Raw genomic sequence first — 26,489 nt, 5'->3', positions numbered from 1 at the left:
TCTTGCTTTACATCCATGTTTGCGAGAGTACATACGACATACACTTTCGTACCAACGTTTTCCAAACCATAGATACTTTCGCGCAGTGCTGCCATCTTTTTCTAACCGAAATCTATTTAGCCCATCCAAGAAATTATAGTATTTCGGCAATTATTATTATAATGCGCGTTTCCATCTTTGTTGAAAATGTTCAAATGAGTTTATTTTTATTTCTCGCACAAAAAAAAGAGCTTTTGCGAAATTCCGAGGGCATTATGGATCACTTCCGACCAAAAATACTCAATGGCGAATTCAATAAAATCCATTTTAAAATAAAGTCAAGGGCTTTTTTATCTCTCTCTAGTATTCTCTCGGCTTGCACACATTTTCTATTAAACTTTCTAAATTACCTACTAACGAAAATATTCTGACAGGCCTTGCATCCCATGTAAGTAAATCTGAAATCGTTTGAAATTTTACGATTCTATATGCGCTAATGCAAGTTACTAGGTGTCAAAAATCATATTTGATTTAATACTGCGGCAAATCCAGGATAATCATTAGGTACCTATATATAGAAACAGGTCGTTAGGTAGGTACCTACCCTAACTTTAGATGAAAATAATATCCCATTAAAAAATTCATTCCAGTGGTTGGTGTTATGGAATCGGGATCGGGATGCCACAGAAAGCACTCACTTCACTACATAAACTATTTATTTATAATGTCAATCATACAATAGGTACACCTTAAATTAAACTTCACAAATTATTATTAACGTTTAAGCAACTGAGTTGCTTATAAGTATTAACAATTTATAAACATATACTATTTAATTCAATAATAATAATTACACTGGAGGAGTTGACGGTGTGATGGATTAATTGGAACTGATATTAGAACTGATTGACATGAGAAATATGGCGATAAATAGGAGTTTAGAAAGTATATTTATTAAGGTAACTTTTGTACTTGTTTTGATATTAGAGAAATGGAACTTTTATAATATTTGTTATATAATGTTATTCAGCGCTCGGAATGGACAGGAACGCACCGGAGCGCCGTTGTGGTTCGTGGAATTCCAAAATATACCGTTCCGGCTCGTGGATTCATTTAAAATTGCGTTGCGGTTCGTTAGATTGAGATAATTATATATGAATGTATCTTTTAAAGTTTTTCTCAAAATTAAAAATTAACGAAGTTATGTTATGCCGGGCGTGCAAGGGTTAAAAATAAAAATTATGACATCCCTAAATTTCTTTCAACCTTCTTATTTTGTGTCGATATGTCCATGCCTAAATGCATTGTCTAAATAACAAGAAACAACCAGCTGCAAGCGTAAATTACTTTATTACCCAAAAAAATGTGCCTTGCTGACACTATTTGAAAACTCTTAAAAAATAAAGTATCATTGTTTAATAATTTCTAAAGGATGAAACATTTCAAATCTCAATACAATCTTGCCTTTGACTTACGCATTGTTAATTTACTTACCTACTAATTTATTATATTATTTTATTCGGAGTGACAAAAATTATTACTTCGCCATTTATTTTCGGGTGAATGAATTGTGTTTTCGATGGTTAAATTAGTACAAAAAAGTTTGATAATTTGACTCGTGCAATCCGCTATAATATTCCTATTAGTTGCCTTTTAAAATATTTTGTATTATTTAAGATATAAATACGTTTCTAAACAAAATTGTTTATATTATTAGTTTGGTGTTTTTTTCATACATTCTAGTAAGTTTTGTGTTTTAATTTTAACTGTGTGTTTAACTTGATTTTTTAATAAAAAATTGTTCTAAAAGTTGGTCAAAAATGTCATCAGGCGAAACGTGTTAACCGAAACTATTGAAAAATATTTTGTCGCAGGTAACGTAACGCTGGCCACATACCTACACAATTTGATCATTTAAAAAATGATATTGAGTGGTTATTTATAAAAATAATGAAGGTATAATAAAGTAGTAGGTAATTCGTGTAAATCTGCTAAAACCACATTACATTACATTAGGAATTCACTCCAATAACCATTTAAGTGGCAACAGATGGTATTCATCTCAACAATTAACTTTTGTTAAAAAAAGCTTATGACGTGTCGTAAACCCCTCTTTTTACGATGTTTACATTTGTTTTGTAATTTACATTATTGTTGAATTGCGACTATAGTACAATAAATCTTGTGATATAACTACTACATTCATTCATTTATTTGCCATAGGTCATGATGAGTATACTTTTTTGTAAGTGAATTTTGTTGCTTCTGGTAAGTTTTGTGTTTTAATTTTAACTTTGTGTTGAACATATTTTTTAATAACAATTTTTTCTCTTAAAAGTTAGTTAAAATTCTCAGCAGGCGATACGAATACCTTTATATCGTCGGTGTATTGTAAAAATGGCGAATTAACCAAAATACTATTACAGGAGGAGAATTTTTAACCTTTGACATTTATTTATTAATTACCTGTGGATGAATACTTTCCTTATAATAGGCTTTATAATATAATATTTTAAAAAGTCTATTATGTTAAATTCGCTTTTTCTTCGTAACACTAAGTGGATAATCACCCTTACAATTATCGTTTTTAATAAGTACTTTCCTGTGGGATACAAATTCGCCTTTTTTACATAATTATATTATTACATATACTATTGTCGCTGGTATCCAAACTGATTTAAGATAATTCTGGCCACACGCACAATTTGATAATTTTGTGGATATTTATAAAAATAATGAAGGCTTAATTACGTAGTAGGTACTTCGTGTAAATCTGCTAAAACATTAGGAATTCTTTCCGGTGGACAATACAGTGGCAACATCTGTTCTGTGATTCAATAATTATTATCATCTCAACAACTTGACTTGTGTTAAAAAAATATTTATGATAAGTCGTAAACCCCAATTTTCACAATGAATAATGAATGATTTTTTCTACAAAAATGTGTTTGGGCCATTGATGGTTTGGGCAGAAAATATTGAATAGCCTTCTGCAGAGTTTATTTATTTGGGACGTTCCTATTGTATTACAATTATTATTACATGCATTGTAGCTTGTGACTTTAAAAATAATAGAAATAATACATAGGTAGTGTGGAGAGAACTTTTACTTAATTTTTGTTTGTAAATTTGTTTAAAAAAAATATAGGAATATCCTTTAATAAAAATGTACGACTATCATAATATCTGTATTGTATGTAGGTACCTATTATCATTTCCATGGCAATAATAATGTGAGTAGGGAAGGACAAACAACATAGATTGAATCGTTTAGAATAAGTAGGTACTAACAAATTAGGTACCTATGTGTCCAGTGCGGACATCTAATTATCTTAGGTGGTGTTAGTCATAGATTATTAAATAAATACGGTGGTAGATGTATATTACAATAATTGTAACCAAAGCATCACCATTGTAACATAACATGCATACAATACAATATTAGTCCTTATAATGTTGAATATAGTAGGTACTAATTAATGACAATTTTATATTATTCTATAAGAATCGCGCTTAGCAACCTGAGTTTCACCTTCCGTCATGTTTTATCTTATATAAATGAAAATGACACACCATTGGTAATTTAATTACAAATAATGCTATGTTTACGTTGTTTGGATGACTTGAAACTTTTATTAGATGTAGGTACGGCCTTATGCCCTTATAGTGGAGAAGGTTCAAAATAAATCTTTGAGAATCCTTTAAAGCTGTGTGGATAGTGGATACTATCCATGGTTTTATCCGATTGATTTCTCAAGACGTATGCTTACATACTGTATTCTGAAAGTTAAAAAGAGAGCTAGGTATTTAGGCTACGTACTTTTTCCAACTTATATCTACCCAGTACAAATGAGAACTCTGCCATTATTGGTACTTAGTATTGATTTTATTATAAGTATATTATTTTATAACTTTCTTGATAATCTAAGTTGTTTGTTCTGCCAAGGTGCAATAATTGCTAATGATAATTGGGCAGGAAATAACTATGTTCAACCAAATCGCTTCGGATAATCGTATATTCCACCTGCGTGAGAACGAGTTTATGTGAACGCTATTTTATAAATTCTTGGTATAGGTAGGCACTTACTGTTTTTTCTAATACTATTTCTTTATTTTTTAAACACTATTTTAATACTATTTCTTGATGTTTGATATTCTGTGCTCGTATTTAAATGGAATTTGTAAAATTTTCTATAAGTACGTAAATATTTTTTTAATTTGAATCTATAAGGTACTTATGTGGATATGTTGTTTGTTATGACTAATTAATTACAAACTTATCTATCCCAAATGAGACAGTAAGTTATAATCAGTGACGAGTGGTGGTAGAGGTATCATGCACTGGTTATAGTGGTAGATAAAGTAAAAATAAAGAATAATACAATTTTTGACGGTATACTTTGTTAAAACAAGATTATTTCGCCTGCGGCGCTGACAATCCTTACCAACTTGCCCAATATAGATCCACGTAAGAAGTTTAAAGTTTATTGTTGCATTTTTATATCAAAAGTACGTACGTACGTAAAGAAAGGATTAGCATAAGTACTTAGTTTCGGAAAATTATACAGCGTTCCTGTTCGTGAAATTTTCCATTTCGAGCACTGATGTTATTTAAGTTAAACATGAATAGTTTGTCTTTCGATTGATAATAGGATATAATGGACAACATTGGCTAGACGAGCAAAAAATAGAAAAGATAATTATGTTAGGGGTGTAAACATCAATTGATTCATCAGGGCTTCTCAATGTGTAAGATGTAAAATATTAAGTATAAGAGTAGGTACATAACATTGGAAACAAAGTGTATTAATTAACATAAAAGGTTTAACAAGACTTTAATTTTTTGACGGGTTCGCGTTGTCTATTTAACTTCCGTTGTGCAAGCAAGCTGAGCAATGACACGTGTACATTTTTTAATTATATTTGAATTATATGTTGGTACATGGTTAGGTACCTATTTAATTTATCAAAATATTTTTTCCATTCACTCGCGAGTTTTGAAAGTTGTCAGGTGTAGTATTTTTTAATGTAGGTACCTGATGTATCTGAAACTTTGGTCTCGCAATATTGACCATTGAAGTAGAGATGGCATTTTAATTATTAGATTTAGTGGTATATATTATTTTGTTAGTTATGTATACAACACCTTTTATCAGATAGGTACCTAGTGTCATCTCCGAAAGAATGAGGGAGGGTCTGACGTAGGATCTGGTACCCCTCCCGGACCTTTGATAGTGTGGCACATCCATGTTGCAGATCACAAACCTTCCAAGTCAAAAAATACGTTTTTACAGGAGAAGGTTAAAACTGATTTATTTGATAATGTAAGTCTTTTATTTAAAAAAAATATCCAAAGTCTAATGTTTTTGTATTTTTAATAGATTGTATAACTTTATTTGTAACTAATATAAACCGTATTACATTTACCATGCCATAGAAGTATTGTGCACTCAGATTTGTTAAAATTTTTGACATACGAGGTTTTTCTTTACATTACATTTTATGAGAAAAGTAAATAAGTTTTATTTAAAAAATAATGAAACAGTTTGCGTGACATACGAGTTAAATATTTAATGGCTGCATAATTAATTAATTAATAACAAATAATGAATATTTAACTAATGTACATGTTTATAAATAACCAATGGAATCAAACCCAACATAGTTATGTATGAAGATTTTTTTAAATTGTAACATAATATACATTATATAATTATTTAAATTATAAATGTGGTAAAATAGTCCCTTGGAATCACACATTTTAGTTTCTGCAGGTGTTTCAACTTGTTGGCCGATATTTCTTCTTGATCCGTGCAATCTTGGATAAACAATTGGAACTGTTATGATCTTCGGTCGTCTCGCTATCTCTTTAAGATCATGACTAAAATTAATTCTGTACTAGATTTTTCCATTTGGAAGGTAAGCCAAGTGACACACATCGTTAACAATATTGGATCCCCTATTTTGTTTCTGGATCTTACTAACGTGTACCGAAGTCACTAGTACATTATAGTTAAGTAAAACATCACGAGTTGCATAGTCCGCTCTATAAGGAAATGACATATTTATGGCTTTTCATGTAGCCACTGCATAATCAGATGGCAGATGAATTTCCCTGTTTTTCAATTTTCTTTCGATTGCAGCATGTACAGAATCTTTCTCCATTTACTTGTGCCCAACTCCAAATATTTTTGAGAAAGTGCCTACCTAATCTCGAATTGATATTTTACTGCCAATTCGAGGAGTGCATTAAATTTTCAAGAATATTGTGCTTATTTTGACACACGCACCCATTGCTCAATATTTTAATAGACTGGTTTCTAATTTTGTATCAGGTTTGTGAGGTGATTAATCAAGAGATGTAAATGTCGGAGCTTGTAAGTCTGCTTATAAGTGAACATCATCAAATGTAAACTATGACAATGGGTGCCTTATTTTATGTTTCATTACATCAATCTATCTTTGTAAACTCGACAAAGGCCCATTTTTTACGAAACACCGGTTCAAGAAAAAGTCTTAATGGATCTCTATGGCATTAATGTGACTTCATTCGTGGTAGTGAATCGATAAATTCTTCAGCATATTTTTTTCCAAGTATGAACATTTCGCTCATTGTCCTTGCAATGCTGGTTTTGATTTCTAGCACTCTAATCTCATATGGCGAAAGTATTACAGAACATTTATCGGCAAACTTATTTTCTTTCCTCGTTCATCTTTAAATGGTAATGATAGATATACTCCCTTCTACCTACCTCCAGAGTTCTTAGATAGCTTCTGATTGGGGTCTATACAATCTATCAGTAAAGAAACGTATGATTTTCTCTGTGGCCATTAAATATTCAACCTAAAGTGGCTGAAGTGCCCGAGTTTCTTGATATATCTGTGAGAAAAACCGCTTTCCAGATGAGACACATGCTTGTGAGATGCAACGTGGACCAAGCTTTCGTTTGTTTTTATTTTTACATAATGTTTTTTACTGATATTTTCTTTTAACTCGGCCCTGGTATTCTTGTTCTTTCATTCTATTATTAGCAGATATATTTCGTTTCCATGCACTTTGCTTTTGTTTCTTTTTACATCATTGATATACCTTTCTATTATCTCAGTCGCTAGAATATTTCCATTATCTTGAACAGAATCTAAAAGTATAGGTTTATACATACCGACAATTCTTGATTTTTATTTAGTTTCAATCAAAGAGATTGGACTCCTCCGACAGTCTTCAATCTCTTTGGTTTCAATGCTAATTGCATGATCTTTCTACTTCTGGAACTCATAATTTGGGTTAAAGTTATCAAAAACGTAGACCTAAAACCCTTTTACTTCTAATAAAATAGGTACTTTTTGTATACAGTTTTGCTTGTAAAACTTCACTGATAGCTTCATACAATGAACTGATATAGAAACAATGTGCAGCAACTTCACATCGCTGCGTTAAAATGTATTCACAAAACTCCTAACTCACGTCGCGAGGGAGGTTTGTGCAACATAATACGATGAATATGACAAAGGAGCTTTAATTAAAATATCAATTAACTGGGCTATATTTCTCTTTGACATAGGAGCTTTACCAATCCGTTAAATTGTTGTCGATTTTTTGATACCATAAAGTCAAAATCGTAAAATTTGACATAGAAGGTTTGTGATCTGCAACATCGACATGGGTTATATTGCGTCTTCTTTTTCTTTCGGGGACATGCTTGTTGAGTGACAGCAAGGATTTCAAGAATAACGGCGTATTTTATTAGACAAGAATACATTGATTACAGCAAGTTACATTTAACAAGAATATTTATAAATTTTATTGGCGGAGACTTCGACGCCGGACGCGGCCGACGTCTCGCTCGAGAGTACGAAAACCGAATGACTCAACATTTTGGGACACAGGTCAGCTCCAGGCAAGATAAAAATAATACCTACTACAAATTCCTTCACTGAAAAATGACAAAAAGGCACGCTTCGCAACATACCCAAAGCTTGTAGGTGGTTAGGTACGAGTACCTGGGTTTCGAAGCCGAAGTAGACCCTTCGCTGCGCGTCTGTTAGCATTATTAAAAATTATTACTTACTAGGTACCTAGTAGGTATAATTTTCAAATATTTCTTTGCTAAGTACATCGTCGGCGTTTTGGAAGATGCGTGCGTATTTTTTTGAATTTTCGGCGGCTGGGGAATAATTATTGCTGGGCAAATTCGATCAGACATATTTTTACAAAATAATATGAAACAGTTTTGAGTGAAACTAGACTAATTGATACGATTAGGTATATTGTATGGCTTGAGATGAATGAATTATTTATATTTAATTATTATGCATTGACTTTACTTTAACAATGTTGCTATGGCAATTATTATGCAAATGAATTTAATATAAATGCTTTTATGATAATTATTAAGTATGAATTTAATAAAGTTTTAGAGTTTAGGAGAATGAAAACAATGCTAGGGTTTACTTGGCTTGTTTCTAGAATTAATGTAGGTATAAAAAATGCAGGATTTTATATACATTAAGGGCTAAAATGATTCTATTAAATTTTGTTGAAGTTGCAAAAGGGTGACAATAATTTGTCGTACATCTAAGCTTACAAGCTAGAAATGTCTCTTTCGCAGTTGATCGGCTCATGTCTGCATGAATCCGCCCAATGATTATTCAGGCCTCGTCATGGCCTTGGATCTTCTGAGGATGCCACGCTTTAGGCGGTATCAGTAGGTATTGAAGTCATGAAATGATGATAAAAAATGGAGCGGTATTTGTCTAGGGATGTCACTGAAATCGGCACTCTTGTTGGACTCTGTACAATAATAACAACTGTCTGTTTAAATCCAGAGCATAGACCAAATAGGTTGAGCAAGTGGTTAACATCCATTTCTCGTAAAAAGTAATGTTATGATACCTGTTTGTGGGGCGGGCAAGATCAACAAAGGATTGTGGAGCCAATAAATTTTAATAATATGATAATCAAATTTTAATAACAGTGTTATGTGATTATGATGATTTTAAAAAATCGATTATAATAAAAGAATAATATTATAAAGTGAAACCTATTTTATTATCCAAACCCCATAATATAACAGGGCTGCCAACTACATTTACATTTTTTTTTTCAATATTGAATATAGGTATATAAAAACATTAGAAACAAACCCGGTGCTATAATACCTCACGAGTTCCGTCACCACCCGGCTGACCGACGACCAATGGACGACCCTCCCTTCCCCACAGCGATGCTACAAAAGAGATCTACGCGCAACTTGTTTCACATGTCGCGATTCGTAGGTATGGACCGAGCTATGTCGGACGACCTTGTTCTTGCACTATACCCCAACACTGGGTAATCAATGACAGGATGAAGTACGAATAAAACAACAATAAACAGAAAGTATAGGTACCAAATTATATTATATCATATTATGAGCACATCAAAAACAATAATATATTTAGGTAAGGCATAAAACTAAAATAATCGTAATTTACGTGTCAGCATATTTTTTGTGGGTTTTTATGAAAATATACATGCATGAACCGATAAATTCGTGTAGGGTAAGCCGCCCAGTGAATGCACACTTAAGGACTTTGGATAATTGTAAAATTTCTAAAAAAGCATAGGTATTCTTATAGTTCTTTAAAAAAATATTGTACTTATCTATAACTTATGAAGATTAAAATGAATTTAATAGATATAATGTGCAACCCATATCTGTTTAATAAAAAAATAATATATAAATTAACAAAGAAAATCCCAGTAATTGAACACGGAATCTAAAGTATGAACCTGAGAAAAAACAGTAAATAAACTAAGCATATTAAACATATTAAGCATTTATTATTTTACAACTACAACCATAAATGTCAGTACAATTAATTGTGTATAGCTATGTTATTACTAATTTTATGACACTGAATATGATTTTTCTGAAAAAATACGAAAATTTCGAAATTTTGTTAAACATTAAAGTTGCTCATTTATCTGCGCCACATCACAAAAAATGTTATTGTACTGATAATATTCCTTTTTGAGAAGTAATCATAGATAAAATAGTTAAGGTCTACTTTTCAACCATAATACATTATTAAATTCTTTGGTCCATTCATTAGATTAAAAATGCTGGTTAATGAATTGGTACCGTAGTGTTCAAAAAAGTGTTCAAATACTAGCTATAAGCTTTTTAATACATTTACATACATAAATATCGACATTACAGCTATATATTATAATCATTAAAGGGTAATAATAATAAATAAATATATTATAACTAATCTAAAGAATAAACACACCGTTTATTAATTGAATTAACCTCCATTAGAAAGATCACTTAATGAACACTGATATTTAACGTTACGGCACAAAAAACATAAGAATAAAACGATATCTCACCTTTATAATCTTCAGTTACTTCAGCAAAGTCAATAATTAGGTAATGCAGGGAAGAGGGTAGAAAAGTCACAATTAAAATTTCGGACCACGCACACTCTTTAGTACAGCTAGGAACAAAACTTCATGAACAAAAAAGTCGGCCGAATATCAGCCCACCTCCTTGGCTACTGAGGCAGGAGGGGGTTTCTGAAGTTGTTTTCATATGAATATAAGTATTGCCAACGTATAAAAAAATCCCACTCCAGATCACCCAATCACCGTATCACCCAATTCTTATGATTTTAAAATAATAGAGTTTTGTTCATTCACTGGGCGGCTTACCCTACCAAGTCGCAATGGCCGAACGGTTCAACTGAGGGTCGGACCGACTTGAGAAGCTCTTCCCTTTCAACCGACATAATATGGGGACACTCCTAGAGGATGTGATCGGCATCCTGTAATTCGCCACATGAGCAAGTCGGAGATTCTATTAGGCCAAACTGACTTGGAAGCAAAACCACTGTGTCCGGTTAAGAATTGAGAAGTCAATCTGGCTATCTCCATGCGCCACTTTATATTAGGAAAAAACAAATGCGTTTGTCTGCCGTTGGAAGAAGTGGTCCATTTCCCCTGCCACGCACGCAGCGCCGTGTTATAAGCCATGTCGCGTACAATAACCGTTCGAGCGCACCGGCTAATGGATCCAAGACGTTATGGCAGCGATATGAAGATACCGCCAACCTCCGCCCCCCAATCGCCGAGCAAGGCAGTCGTGGCACCACGGAATTGAATGTGCAGGTCTAGCAGAAACACTATAGCACGGACAGGCAACGCGTCGGTAGAAGTCGTCTTATAAGCCTTAGTGAGGGCAAGTAATGCTGAGCGTTGACCGCTGAGAAGAGTTTTCTATGATACCATGTGCTGGTGGCATATCCAGTGATTCATTCCTTTTCGGTAGTATAGTGGTAAGTATTTCTGCCTGTTAGTATGATACAGTCTTGATATGGATATGGACATAGAGCGGAATGCACAATCTAAGATTTCGTTCCTAAGGATAAGTCGCCGAAAAGGATGACTTAACTATAGACAATCCTGAGTATAGAGTTAAGGAATCCTTAACCATAGACTACTTTTGTTATGAACACGCCCCCTTCTGTATTACCATTTACCACTGACAGCTGCTGTCAAAATAAATTCGCATGTCTATAACACAGTCCATACACTCAAATTCATTTGACAATGTATCTCAATATGGATATTGATAGTGTTAATTCGTTTGGCATGTACTTGCAGAATATTATTTTATTTTTATACGCCAGCCCGCAGAAATACAAAATACCAGATGAAGAATGACACTTGATGCTAGTGTTACCATGTTAAAAAAAAATCTTGTGGTGCCTGTGGAATCACGTATAATGACTTATAACGGAAACATAAGAGTATTATAATTAAATATTAATATGTATTTATAGTTATTGCATTTATAAAATGCAGTTGTCATATTTTTGTCATCGTTTAACGATTATAAAATAATTTACCTAATTTACCTAACGAGAATTTTTAAATATGGTATTGTTTTCAATAAAAATGATCTTAACTAAGGACAGTGTTTCTGCATAGTGTTTTCTGCTAAGGAAATTTTAGTTATGACAAATGTTTCTGCATTTCGCTCATAAAGTGCATTTAAAATGTTTTTCGCCAGTACATTTTCACAGTTTCGAGCATCGATATGAACATACATTACATTTTTATAAGCTTTTTTTTTACCAGAATGTGTCATTTCACGTACTATAAAATAATAAAGATGCGAGCAACTATAGAAGAATACATGAAATTTACAGTTGTGAATCATTTTGAAGCTTTTTCAAGCATTTGCGCATCAAAAAACTGCATTACAAATCAGAATACGTGAGAAATGTACTCATCTTCCCAAATAACTACATAAGCATATATTGAAGTTAAAAGGTCTTCACCAGTATACGTCTACATTGTATGTGTTTTAAGAGTACTACTTTGGAAACATCTATATGAGCATACGGTAAATTAATAAGATTATTTACCAGTACATGTCACTTCATGTCTTTTAAGATGACAAAGTTGCGAGCATCTATATGAGCATAACTTGCATTTATGAGGTTTTACACCTGTGTGTGTCATTTCATGGTTTTTAAGATTACTAAGTTGCGAGCATCTATATGAGCATAACTTGCATTTATGAGGTTTTTCACCTGTGTGTGTCATTTCATGGTTTTTAAGATGACTAAGTTGCGAGCATCTATATGAGCATAACTTGCATTTATGAGGTTTTTCACCTGTGTGTGTCATTTCATGGTTTTTAAGATGACTAAGTTGCGAGCATCTATATGAGCATAACTTGCATTTATGAGGTTTTTCACCTGTGTGTGTCATTTCATGGTTTTTAATATGACTAAGTTGCGAGCATCTATATGAGCATAACTTGCATTTATGAGGTTTTTCACCTGTGTGTGTCATTTCATGGTTTTTAAGATTACTAAGTTGCGAGCATCTATATGAGCATAACTTGCATTTATGAGGTTTTTCACCTGTGTGTCTCATTTCATGGTTTTTAAGATAACTAAGTTGCGAGCATCTATATGGGCATACCTTGCATTTATGAAGTTTTTCACCTGTGTGTCTCATTTCATGGTTTTTAAGATGACTAAGTTGCGAGCATCTATATGGGCATACCTTGCATTTATGAGGTTTTTCACCTGTGTGTGTTATTTCATGGTTTTTAAGACTACTAAGTCGCGAGCACCTATATGTGCATACTTTACATTTATGAGGTTTTTCACCTGTGTGTGTTATTTCATGGTTTTTAAGACTACTAAGTCGCGAGCACCTATATGTGCATACTTTACATTTATGAGGTTTTTCACCTGTGTGTGTCATTTCATGTTTTTGAAGATTACTTAATTGCGAGCACCTATATTGGCATACTTTGCATTTGTGAGGTTTGTCACCTATGTGTATCATTTCATGTCTTTTAAGACAACTAAGTCGCGAGCATCTATATGGGCATACTTTGCATTTGTGAGGTTTGTCACCTGTGTGTATCATTTCATGTCTTTTAAGACAACTAAGTCGCGAGCATCTATATGGGTATACCTTGCATTTATGAGGTTTTTTACCTGTGTGTGTCATTTCATGTGCTTTGAGATGATTTAGTTGCGAGAATATATTTTCTTGATATTGATCAGCATTTAGGTTCGTGTGAATTATTTTGTGACTTTTTAGAGCACTTTCGCATCCAAAAACTGCGTTACAAAAGCTGCAAATCAAATTACGTGAGAAGTGTACTACTTTTCTCTGAATAAGTCGAAGTTCCTTCTGAGTTTCTCGTGCTGAGATTTCTCTCTTGATGTTTTGTTCATCTATCGTCACTTCTGAATACTGTATCATTCTATCTTGGTTTCCATCAGGCGAGGATTGTTGACACCTGTCTATATCGTGATGCTTTTTGAAAAAGCCTTTAGTAGAAACCTAGAAAAAACAAAAATAATCGTCAATATTATTCTAAATTAGGTTTTTAACTGTTTTATTTGAGTTATTTTTTTCGACGCTTATGCCTTTCAGCATCTTCAGACATTATGAGTGTATTGAGAATGAAAATTACGTTAAGAAATGGTAATAGTACCAACATAGATATTATATATAGAGCATCGGCGCATTGAAGCAACTAAATGAAGGAGCTTACTGAAGGCAGCATTCACTCTGCCCTGAGATAAGCAGATAACCGTGAGGAGTGGAGAGTTTTAGATGCTCAAAAGATTACTGCACTTCAGGCTCGTCACGATCTGCAGTCATGAGGGAACGACCAATAAGAATCTATTATATGGTGCCAGCGCATCGTGCACCGTTATTCGATATTCCCCGCTAACTCCTTTTACATGTAGCCGCAATACTACCCGATATTCATACAGTCCACTTGCTCGTTTTTAAATATTGTGACCGTTCACTTTGGTAACAGTTTAAAGTTGGAGGGATGTATGATATAATGCTTACTTTGAATTAAACATAATCAAGAAATGAGCTTGCTGAAGGCAGCTTCACTCTGCCTCTGCCCTGTGATAATCGGATGACCGTGAGGGGTGGAGAGTTTTAGATGCTCAAAATATGATTGCATTTCAGGGTGGTCAGCTATAAGGGAACGTCCAAGAAAGGAAACTGGAATCTACGGAACCACTGTAATTTAGATATGGTTATATGTACATTTATTTAAGTATTCTGATCTCTTTCGTTTATATTATATAAAAAATCCACCTACATGTAACATCGTAAAGCAAATGCACAAAACAGAGAACGACACAATTGTGGTGCAACTCTCGGTAATATATGTAAATGTATTACAGTTTTAAATGCCAAATTTTAGATTAATGTAAATGAGATAGTTTCACTTTACTCTGTTTATTTCTAATATTTCTTGATAAAATAATTGAAGACATGAGAATGAAAGCTATACAAAGACCAAATAATGAATTTTACAGGAGTGCCTATAAACTGATATTCAATTTAGTTTCAACACTTTTAATAAAAAAACCAATAAAGACATTATTTGAAAATTATAAAAGAATGTGATTGGGTCATCGATATATTTAATATGAATACTGATCACTTGTGGCCCAACACTATGGAATAACGCTTTAGACAGTCTATTAACAATACTCTTATCCCCAATACACACATACAAGCCTTTGCTGGCGATGTATTAATATTGATAGCAGCAAAGGATATCGACAAACTGGAATTAAAAATCAATAGCGTGCTTCAAAAAGTAAACTCTTGGGGTGAAAACGCAAAACTAACATTTTCAGATATAAAGACAAATGTAATATTTATCAACAAAAGAAAAATACAGACACCAGAAATCCAGTGTAAAGGAAAACCAAAAGAGTTGGTTGATTCCTTTAAAATTCATGGCATAATACTAGACAGGCACAACAATTGGGCGAAACACATTGACTACATATCGTCACCGTTCAGGCAAAAGTCACCAACCCTAAAAACATAGTTTTGAGATATCGCAATTTGAAAGTTTGAAAATGCAGGAAAAATCAGATTTTAATGTTTTTAAGGTTTTATCTACATTAAATTATTTTCTTATGTCTTCTTAATAATTTCTTTAAGGTAATTTTACTTTTTGATGCTAATTAAAACATCTGGAAGGTTTTGAAGGAGGCAAGGGAGCTCAATTATGGTTTGGTGACTTTTGCTTGTTAATAATCTGAACAACGTTAGCCAAAAGAAGGATCAATAAAACTCACCATCCATAGTATAGTGACTTTTGCTTGTATATTTATAACGAAGGATTTATTTTTTTTATATAGTCAATAATGTCTATTCACCTATAATGACTTTTGCTTGTTAAGATTTTATCGAAAGTCATTTAGTGAAAAACAAATAATTCGGATTTAAGCAAAATTTTACTAACTAATGTACCGTGGTGAGTTTTGCATCTTAAAGAACATAATTTTACGCTTCGGGTGACATACTCAACTCAAAACTGCCATTTTCAGGGTTGGTGACTTTTGCCTGAACGGTGACGATATTATGTAAGAAAGCAGCTCAAATTGGAAAATTCTTTTTAAAAACAGCAAGAGCCACTTGGGGGGCATCTCCTGAAGTTTTGAAAATTATATATCATGGAGATGTGGAGCTAACCTATCCAATCCAAAAAAGACTGAATTCCGCGCAAAGGCCTTTCGCAATATCAATTTGCAAGGGATATCGCACCATATCACTAACGTCAGCACAAGTCCTGGCAGGCAAAGTGCTGATAGATATAAAAATACAAGAACTTATAGGAATATTGTAACGATATTTATTCTCGTACCCTAGAATAAAATACGTTATGAACATTATGGCAACATTTTGCCTCAGAAATTTATCGTCGTTAACATGCAAGACTGCAAGGCATGCATCTTTAAGTTGGCTTTTCTGTGCCGTGACGTTAGAATGCGTCCGTGGATCGGGACAGTCAACATCCGGAGGGGAACGAGTGAAGTCCAGTTTTGAACGAGGCATGCGTGCCGGTCTCGGGCACCGGCCGCACAAGATGGAAGTCGATTCTCAACCGGTATTTATCGATCACCTTGTTTACGATTAGATTCTTGTTTTTAATCTTTAATAACTCCCCACAGAAACTCTAGTTCTCGTTGTATTAGGTATGGCATTTGTTTGAATCTCAATTGGAACCCTTTATTAATATACTTTGGCTGTTGTGCCACGTGATAATATTGCTTCTTCTTGTTTTTTAATAAATCTTAAGTGTCCAGTCTCGGAACCTATAAAACCAATCTTATTATTTTAATTCTTTGCCTTGATTTGTGCCCCGTGTATGGTACGCGCAGTTGGAGGAATCTGAGCATCGATGGCGCCCTATCATTCTTCATTATAATTACCAAACATTCTTAAAGGGAGCACTGGAAGCTTGAAAACATTATGAACATATGCAACGGTCTCCACGACCAAGTAAATAAGTAGGTTTGCTTCTTACAGGGAGTTGGGGTCATAGGCTTTACCGCTGCATTTGTTTCTGAGCTAGTCGGATGTTTTAACATTATAGGTACACACATACATGCATTATTTATCTATGTTACAATATACCAAGTTAAAACAAGCCACATACTTCCCCGACACTTACCTACAGATAGAACATACGAAAACAAAATACATTACACACAACTTCCACACCCTGGTATCCGACATCTAGAAAATATAGAACACATAGGAACAGTTGACGAAGACACTAAAACAAAATACCATATCACAGGATTGGAGATCTACTACACAGATGGCAGTCTAATCGATGACAAAGTAGGGGCAGCTTTTGTAGCCTACTAAAATGGAACATTAATAACCCCCCGAAAATTTAAGATCGAAAGCTACTGCACTGTTTACTAAGCAGAAATATTTGCTATCAAAGAATCTCTCGAGTGGGCACTGAAAAAATTAAAGTTCTACAGATACGACTATGTTAACATATTCTCAGATAGCCAATCCAGTCTGGTAGCTCTCCAAAACCCATCATCCACACACCCACTTGTAAGAGACATTTTAACACTATCAATATAGCTTCGAATGATAGGGACAAACCCTAGATTCTTCTGGATAAGAAGTCACACAGGGATAGCCGGAAACGAGGAAGCTGATAAATACGCTAAACAAGCCACAACAGATAATAGACCTTTAACCTACACACACTTCCCTCTAAGTTACGCAAAACAAAAACTAAACGAAGACACAATAGAGCTATGGAACCACAGATACACAACATCCGCGACAGGATCAATAACGCAGAAATTTATTCCAAACATAAACTCTGCCATCACTCTTGGCAGGAACTTAAAAATATCACACAGATTCTAACAGGCCACGGAGCGGTGCAAGCTCATCTAAAAAGATTCAAATTGAGAGATGATGATTGTTGTCCATGTGACGACAACACATCTCGGACTGTGTGGCATGTCATCAACGACTGCCCTATACTAAAAAGGGAGCGATGGACTCTCAGGACTCGGTGTAGACAGCATAATCATGAAATTGACTTCCAAAAGCCTCACGAAGTACTAAGCAATAGAACACTACACAAAATATTTATTCCTGGCCAAAAAGAAAATTAAAGATATAAATGGAGGAACCTAATTAGCCCTACAGCAATGCAACTAACCCACCCAACCACCTTATACGAAAAAGCAAGGGCGTGGTTATTAATATTTAAAAAAGAAAATGTCCACTATTCATAACGGATTTTAACTGCCTACCTCCACACTTCGCCACTGATATAATCATAGCCGATACGATTGGCTAGGAATAGTACGGAGATTTATTGAAATTTTAAGCGTTAACCTTCGATAAAAATCGGCGAATAGAGAAGAGAAATGATACAATATATAAAATTGAATGTACCCCATGTCCTTGTGTGTAATTTGAATGCGCACATCCGGGTTGAGGATCTTCGTCAGAAAATGGTGGCATTTTATCTTCAGTGAATTCGCGCTTTATGTCAGTCTCAGCTTTGATACCAGTGACACCCGTCGCAGCGAACTGAAATAAACAACGTTTCATATAACATGTTGTCAATATTTACATTTAACAAATTAAAGTTTTATTATCTAGGTGGAAGTAGGCTGTTCAAATCAAACATAAATAGTGCACACTAAACATTATGAGGCATATTTATATACAGGGCTCGAAATGGACCGGAGCGCCGTTCCGGGTCATAAAATCGGCAGCATTGTCGCGGCGTCTCGCGGAAAAAATAATTTTACCGTTTGAGCTAGAATGGCCATTTAACAAAAAATCAAACACAAAATTAGATAACTGTGTTAATATTTTCAGAAAATTAACGAGCGCTCCGCTCGAGTGCTGCTTATATTTTGTTTTCATTAAATTACTTTTCAAAATTCCATGAAACCCTCCCTAAACTAAACCATAATATCGCAGTTAATAATAAGCGCTTTCCAAATTGGGTTACTATTGCCAATCGGCTTTTGTATTTTAAATCAAAGTAGGCATTAAAAAAGATTTCTTCCGTTTGTTATATATTTTGTCAGAAGTGTTTTCAAAATCAATGTTTTGAATAATATGTTCAATATATAAAATTAAATACATAATAATTACAAGATAAAAAGAAATTTTTATATACCACGGTTTTAAATTTTCTGTAGAATCATATAAACTTGACAATTCAATGTATTAATAAATACTTTTTTTTGTACTTGATAGATAATATAAGTACTGAATAAATATAGAATACTGAAATGTCATTTTGACATTTCCTATTGATTTTCATAGTAACGCATGTATATAGTAATAATTTAGTTGCTAGGACCCTCTTCGCATACAATAAAAGTGTATTACTTTTAACGATTTTTTTCCGAAATAACTTTCCATACAAAACAGAATTAACTGAAAATTAATTCAATTCTGCATAAAGATGGCTAAAAGTATTAAAATAATGCATTGTAATCGTGTTCTGATACATTATAAAAGTTTCAAATGTCTAGCTGATCGGAAAGTTAGTGAAAAATGGATTGCAAGATTTGTATTGATGCGATGTTGTCATTTTATGCTACTTTTTGACATGTCGTCAAAATCGGTTAACCTCAAAATGAGACTCAGCGGTGTATTTGTTTTTTTTCAGCAGGTTTGCCACTGTCGCTCTACTGCGTAGGCGAAGATATCAAACAAATCTCAACTGTCGCGTGAAAATTCAGAAGCGAACTTAATTCATGCAAGGAATCTTGCATCTTGCACGATAGTACATGTTTACATGAGCATTTTCTATTTATGGCCGCGATAATAGGTACTGTCAGCAGTAAATCAATGTACCTACGTGTAAACGGGGTATAAAGCTAATTGTTATTAATAGTAAAAAAAACTAACCTCGAAATTGCAAATAGGATCGTCTCTATTCTCTTGCTTTACATAAGTGCTGGCGTCAGGATTATATGGATGCTTAATCATCGCTGCATCAATCCAAGGTTTATCCTCTGCATTATACTGGTCTCCATCACAATATTCTCGCTTTACATCCATGTTTGCGAGAGTACATACGACATACACTTTCGTACCAACGTTTTCCAAGCAATAGATACTTTCGCGCAGTGTTGCCATCTTTTTCTCACCGAAATTTATTTAGCCCATCCAAGAAATTATAGTATTTCGGCAATTATTATTATAGTGCGCGTTTCCATCTTTGTTGAAAATGTACAAATGAGTTTATTTTTGTTTCTCGCACAAAAAAGAGCTTTTGCGAAATTCCGAGGGCATTTATGGATCACTTCCGACAAAATTTGCTCAATGGCGAATTCAATAAAATCCATTTTAAAATAAAGTCAAGGGCTTTTTTTTCTTTCGGGATAGTATTCTCTCGGCTTGCACACATTTTCTATAAAACTTTCTAAATTACCTACCAACGAAAATATTCTGACAGACCTTGTATGTTATGTAAGTAAATCTGAAATCTTTTGAAATTGTACGATTCTATATGCGTGTCTACTAGGTGTCAAAAATCATATTTGATTCAATACTGCGGCAAATCTAGGATAATCATTAGGTACCTATATATAGAAACAGGTCGATAGGTAGGTACCTACCCAAACTTTAGATGAAAATAATATCCCATTAAAAAATTCATTCCAGTGGTTAGAAACAAACTTAACATAGGTAAAAGGTTTAACAAGACTTTAATTTTTGACGGGTTCGCGTCGTCTAGTTAATTTCCGTTGTGCAAGCAAGCTGAGCAATGACACGTGTACATTTTTTAATAATAGGTTGGTACATGGTTAGGTACCTATTTAATTTACCTTAATATTTTTGTCATTCGCTCGCAAGTTTTGAAAGTTGTCAGGTGTAGTATTTTTTAATGTAGGTACCTGATGTATCTGAAACTGTGGTCTAGCAATATTGACCATTGAAGTAGAGATGGCATTTCAATAATTGATTTAGTGGTATATATTATTTTGTTAGTTATGTATACAACACCTTTTATCAGATAGGTACCTAGTGTCATCTCCGAAAGAATGAGGGAGGGTCTGACGTAGGATCTGGTACCCCTCCCGGACCTTTGATAGTGTGGCACATCCATGTTGCAGATCACAAACCTTCCAAGTAAAAAAATACGATTTTACAGGAGAAGGTTAAAACTGATTTATTTGATAATGTAAGTCTTTTATTTAAAAAAAAATATATAAAGTCTAATGTTTTTGTATTTTTAATAGATTTTATACCTTTATTTGTAACTAACATAAACCGTATTACATTTACCATGCCATAGAAGTATTGTGCACTCAGATTTGTTAAAATATTTGACATAGGAGGTTTTTCTTTACATTACATTTTATGAGAAAAGTAAATAAGTTTTATTTAAAAAATAATGAAACAGTTTGCGTGACATACGAGTTAAATATTTAATGGCTGCATAGTTAATTAATTAATACAAATAATGAATATTTAACTAATGTACATGTTTATAAATAACCAATGGAATCAAACCCAACATAGTTATGTATGAAGATTTTTTTGAATTGTAACATAATATGCATTATATAATTATTTAAATTATAAATATGGTAAATAGTCTCTTGGAATCACACATTTTAGTTTCTGCAGGTGTTTCAACTTGTTGGCCGATATTTCTTCTTGAACCGTGCAATCTTGGATAAACAATTGGAACTGTTATGATCTTCGGTCGTCTCGGTATCTCTTTAAGATCATGACTAAAATTAATTCTGTACTAGATTTTTCCATTTGGAAGGTAAGCCAAGTGACACACATCGTTAACAATATTGGATCCCCTATTTTGCTTCTGGATCTTACTAACGTGTACCGAAGTCACTAGTACATTAGTTAAGTAAAACATCACGAGTTGCATAGCCCGCTCTATAAGGAAATGACATATTTATGGCTTTTCATGTACCTAGCCACTGCATAATCAGATGGCAGATGAATTTCCCTGTTTTTCAATTTTCTTTCGATTGCAGCATGTACAGAATCTTTCTCCATTTACTTGTGCCCAACTCCAAATATTTTTGAGAAAGTGCCTACCTAATCTCGAATTGATATTTTACTGCCAATTCGAGGAGTGCATTAAATTTTCAAGAACATTTTTCTTATTTTGACACACGCACCCATTGCTCAATATTTTAATAGACCGGTTTCTAATTTTGTATGAGGTTTGTGAGGTGATTAATCAAGAGATGTAAATGTCGGAGCTTGTAAGTCTTCTTATAAGTGAACTTCATCAAATGTAAGCTATGACAATGCCTTATTTGATGTTTCATTACATCTATCTTTGTAAACTCGACAAAGGCACATTTTCTTACGAAACACCGGTTCAAGAAAAAGTCTTAATGGATCTTTATGGCATTAATGTGACTCCATTCGTGGTAGTGAATCGATAAATTCTTCAGCATATTTTTTCCAAGTATGAACATTTCGCTCATTGTCCTTGCAATGCTGGTTTTGATTTCTAGCACTCTAATCTCATATGGCGAAAGTATTACCTACAGAACATTTATCGGCAAACTTATTTTCTTTCCTCGTTCATCTTTAAATGGTAATGATAGATAATATACTCCCTTCTACCTACCTCCAGAGTTCTTATATAGCTTCTGATTGGGGTCTATACAATCTATTAGGAAAGAAACGTATGATTTTCTCTGTGGCCATTACATATTCAACCAAAAGTGGCTGAAGTGCCCGGGTTTCTTGATATATCTGTGAGAAAAACCGCTTTCCAGATGAGACACATGCTTGTGAGATGCAACGTGGACCAAGCTTTCGTTTGTTTTTATTTTTACATAATGTTTTTTACTGATATTGTCTTTTAACTCGGCCCTGGTATTCCTGTTCTTTCATTCTATTATTTGCAGATATATTTCGTTTCCATGCACTTTGCTTTTGTTTCTTTTTACATCATTGATATACCTTTCTATTATCTCAGTCGCTAGAATATTTCCATTATCTTGAACAGAATCTAAAAGTATAGGTTTATACATACCGACAATTCTTGATTTTTATTTAGTTTCAATCAAAGAGATTGGACTCCTCTGACAGTCTTCAATCTCTTTGGTTTCAATGCTAATTGCATTTTTACTTCTGGAACTCATAATTTGGGTTAAAGTTATCAAAAACGTAGACCTAAAAGACTTTTACCTCTAATAAAATAGGTACTTTTTGTATACAGTTTTGCTTGTAAAACTTCACTGATAGCTTCATAAAATGAACTGATATAGAAATAATGTGCAGCAACTTCACATCGCTGCGTTAACATGTATTCACAAAACTCTTAACTCACGTCGCGAGGGAGGTTTGTGCAACATAATACGATGAATATGACATATAGGAGTTTTAATTAAAATATCAATAAACAGGGCTATATTTCTCTTTGACATAGGAGCTTTACCAATCCGTTAAATTGTTGTCGATTTTTGTCTATTTATTGATACCATAAAGTCAAAATCGTAAAATTTTTCATATAAGGTTTGTGATCTGCAACATCGACATGGGTTATATTGCGTCTTCTTTTTCTTTCGGGGACATCCTTGTTGAGTGACAACAAGGATTTCAAGAATAACGGCGTATTTTATTAGACAAGAATACATTGATTACAGCAAGTTACAGCGTATATGTACATTTAACAAGAATATTTATAAAAAAATAATAAATTTTATTGGCGGAGACTTCGACGCCGGACGCGGCCGACGTCTCGCTCGAGAGTACGAAAACCGAATGACTCAACATTTTGGGACACAGGTCAGCTCCAGGCAAGATAAAAATAATACCTACTACAAATTCCTTCACTGAAAAATGACAAAAAGGCACGCTTCGCAACATACCCAAAGCTTGTAGGTGGTTAGGCACCTGGGTTTCGAAGCCGAAGTAGACCCTTCGCTGCGCGTCTGTTAGCATTATTAAAAATTATTACTTACTAGGTACGAGGGTGGGTCAATAAGTCCTTAGAAAAGCCGACAGGTGGCGCGACTAGTACTGTAAGCGGTTTGTTTTCATGCAGCGGCACTACCGATTCAGTATGCTGCGAAGTTTCAATCAGATTGGTCGGGTTGTTGTGTGTTTCTCGTACATTAAAAAAAAAAATAGCTTGTTTACAAAAATGGAGAAAATTGAGTTTTAAACATTTTAATATAAAAGGGTTAACAGCAAAGGAAATAAAAAATGAGTTGGATTTAGTTCACGGCATATCTGCTCCTTCACTTGCAACTATTTATAACTGGTTAAATGAATTTAAACGTGGTCGTACATCAACAAAGGATGAACCACGCTCAGGACGTCCTGTAGAGGTGACTACACCAGAAATGATCAATAAAATCCACGATATGGTGTTAAGTGACCAAAGATTAAAGTTGAGTGAGATAATTGAGGTTACAGGGATCTCAAAAGGTAGCGTCATTTCTATTTTACATGACAAATTGGGCATGAAAAAAATTTCTGCAAGATGGGTGCCGCGTTTGCTCACAGTCGACAATAAACGCAATAGGGTGGTGGCCTCTAAAGCCCTGTTGTCGCTCATGCAACGCAATCCGGATGAATTTTTTCGTCGCTTTGTGACTGTAGATGAAACATGGATACACCACTATACTCCCGAGACGAAAGAACAGTCAAAGCAGTGGATTGCGAAAGGCGAACCATGTCCAAAGAAGGCGAAAACCGTAAAATCAGCTGGTAAGGTTATGGCTACTGTATTTTGGGATGCACGTGGAATTATTTTCGTTGACTATTTGGAAAAAGGAAAAACAATAACAGGGGATTATTATGCATCTTTATTGGACCAGCTAAAAAACAAAATTGAAGAAAAACGGCCTCATTTAAACAGGAAAAAAATCCTCTTTCATCAGGACAATGCCCGTGTTCACACATGTTTACGATCAATGGCTAAAATTGAAGAATTGAAGTTCGAATTGGTCGACCACCCACCGTATTCGCCAGATTTAGTCCCCAGTGACTTTTTCCTTTTCCCAAACTTATAAAAATGGCTAAGTAAGTGGACAACGTTTTTTTTCAAATGAAGAAGTCATCGATCGGACAAATAATGCTTATTTTGAGGACCTTCCGAAAACTTATTTTTCTGACGGTTTAAAAAAAATTGAGAAACGTCTAACCAAGTGTATTGAGCTCCAAGGAGATTATGTTGAGAAATAAAAAAAAAATACAAAAATAAAAACTGTTTTAATGTTTTTTCTAAGGAATTATTGACCCACCCTCGTACCTAGTAGGTATAATTTTCAAATATTTCTTTGCTAAGTACACCGTCGGCGTTTTGGAAGATGCGTGCGTATTTTTTTGAATTTTCGGCGGCTGGGAAATAATTATTGCTGGGCAAATTCGATCAGACATATTTTTACAAAATAATATGAAACAGTTTTGAGTGAAACTAGACTAATTGATACGATTAGGTATATTGTATGGCTTGAGATGAATGAATTATTTATATTTAATTATTATGCATTGACTTTACTTTTACAATGCTGCTATGGCAATTATAATGCAAATGAATTTAATATAGGTAAATGCTTTTATGATAATTATTAAGTATGAATTGAATAAAGCTTTAGAGTTTAGGAGAATGAGTGTAATGCTAGGGTTTACTTGGCTTGTTTCTAGAATTAATGTAGGTATAAAAAATGCAGGATTTTATATACATTAAGGGCTAGAATGATTCTATTAAATTTTGTTGAAGTTGCAAAAGGGTGACAATAGTTAGTCGTACATCTAAGCTTACAAGCTAGAAATGTCTCTTTCGCAGTTGATCGGCTCATGTCTGCATGAATCCGCCCAATGATTATTCAGGCCTCGTCATGGCCTTGGATCTTCTGAGGATGCCACGCTTTAGGCAGTATCAGTAGGTATTGAAGTCATAAAGATGATAAAAAATGGAGCGGTATTTTGTCTAGGGATGTCACTGAAATCGGCACTCTTGTTGGACTCTGTACAATAATAACAACTGTCTGTTTTCTGTCTGTTCAAATCTGTCTGTTTAAATCCAGAGCATAGACCAAATAGGTTGAGCAAGTGGTTTACATCAATTTCTCGTAAAAAGGAATGTTATGATACCTGTTTGTGGGGCGGGCAAGATCAACAAAGGATTGTGGAGCCAATAAATTTTAATAATATGATAATCAAATTTTAATAACAGTGTTATGTGATTATGATGATTTTAAAAAATCGATTATAATAAAAGAATAATATTATAAAGTGAAACCTATTTTATTATCCAAACCCCATAATATAACAGGGCTGCCAACTACATTTACATTTTTTTTTTCAATATTGAATATAGGTATATAAAAACATTAGAAACAAACCCGTTGCTATAATACCTCATTAGTTCCGTCACCACCCGGCTGACCGACGACCAATGGACGACCCTCCCTTCCCCACAGCGATGCTACAAAAGAGATCTACGCGCAACTTGTTTCACATGTCGCGATTCGTAGGTATGGACCTAGCTATGTCGGACGACCTTGTTCTTGCACTATACCCCAACACTGGGTAATCAATGACAGGATGAAGTACGAATAAAACAACAATAAACAGAAAGTATAGGTACCAAATTATATTATATCATATTATGAGCACATCAAAAACAATAATATATCTAGGTATAACATAA

General features: G+C 33.9%; 1 protein-coding gene across 1 annotated transcript; it reads right to left on the bottom strand.

Moving 5' to 3' along the window:
- Positions 1-12,098: 12,098 nt before the first annotated feature.
- Positions 12,099-13,831, bottom strand: LOC147077204 (uncharacterized). The gene is made up of 2 exons (XM_085940749.1): positions 13,234-13,831; positions 12,099-13,149 (listed from the first exon to the last, which is right to left on the bottom strand). Exons 1-2 carry the CDS (start codon positions 13,754-13,756, stop codon positions 12,386-12,388), a joined length of 1,287 nt encoding a protein of 428 aa, XP_085796875.1. The 5' UTR covers positions 13,757-13,831; the 3' UTR covers positions 12,099-12,385.
- Positions 13,832-26,489: the final 12,658 nt, after the last annotated feature.

Source organism: Rhyacophila brunnea, unplaced genomic scaffold, assembly GCF_057557595.1.
Source record: "Rhyacophila brunnea isolate RB1 unplaced genomic scaffold, BYU_Rbru_1.0 scaffold_13, whole genome shotgun sequence".
In the NCBI taxonomy this organism is placed as follows: domain Eukaryota; kingdom Metazoa; phylum Arthropoda; class Insecta; order Trichoptera; family Rhyacophilidae; genus Rhyacophila; species Rhyacophila brunnea.
Note: the sequence above shows the minus strand (reverse complement) of the source record. Positions and strands in the feature narration are given on the sequence as shown.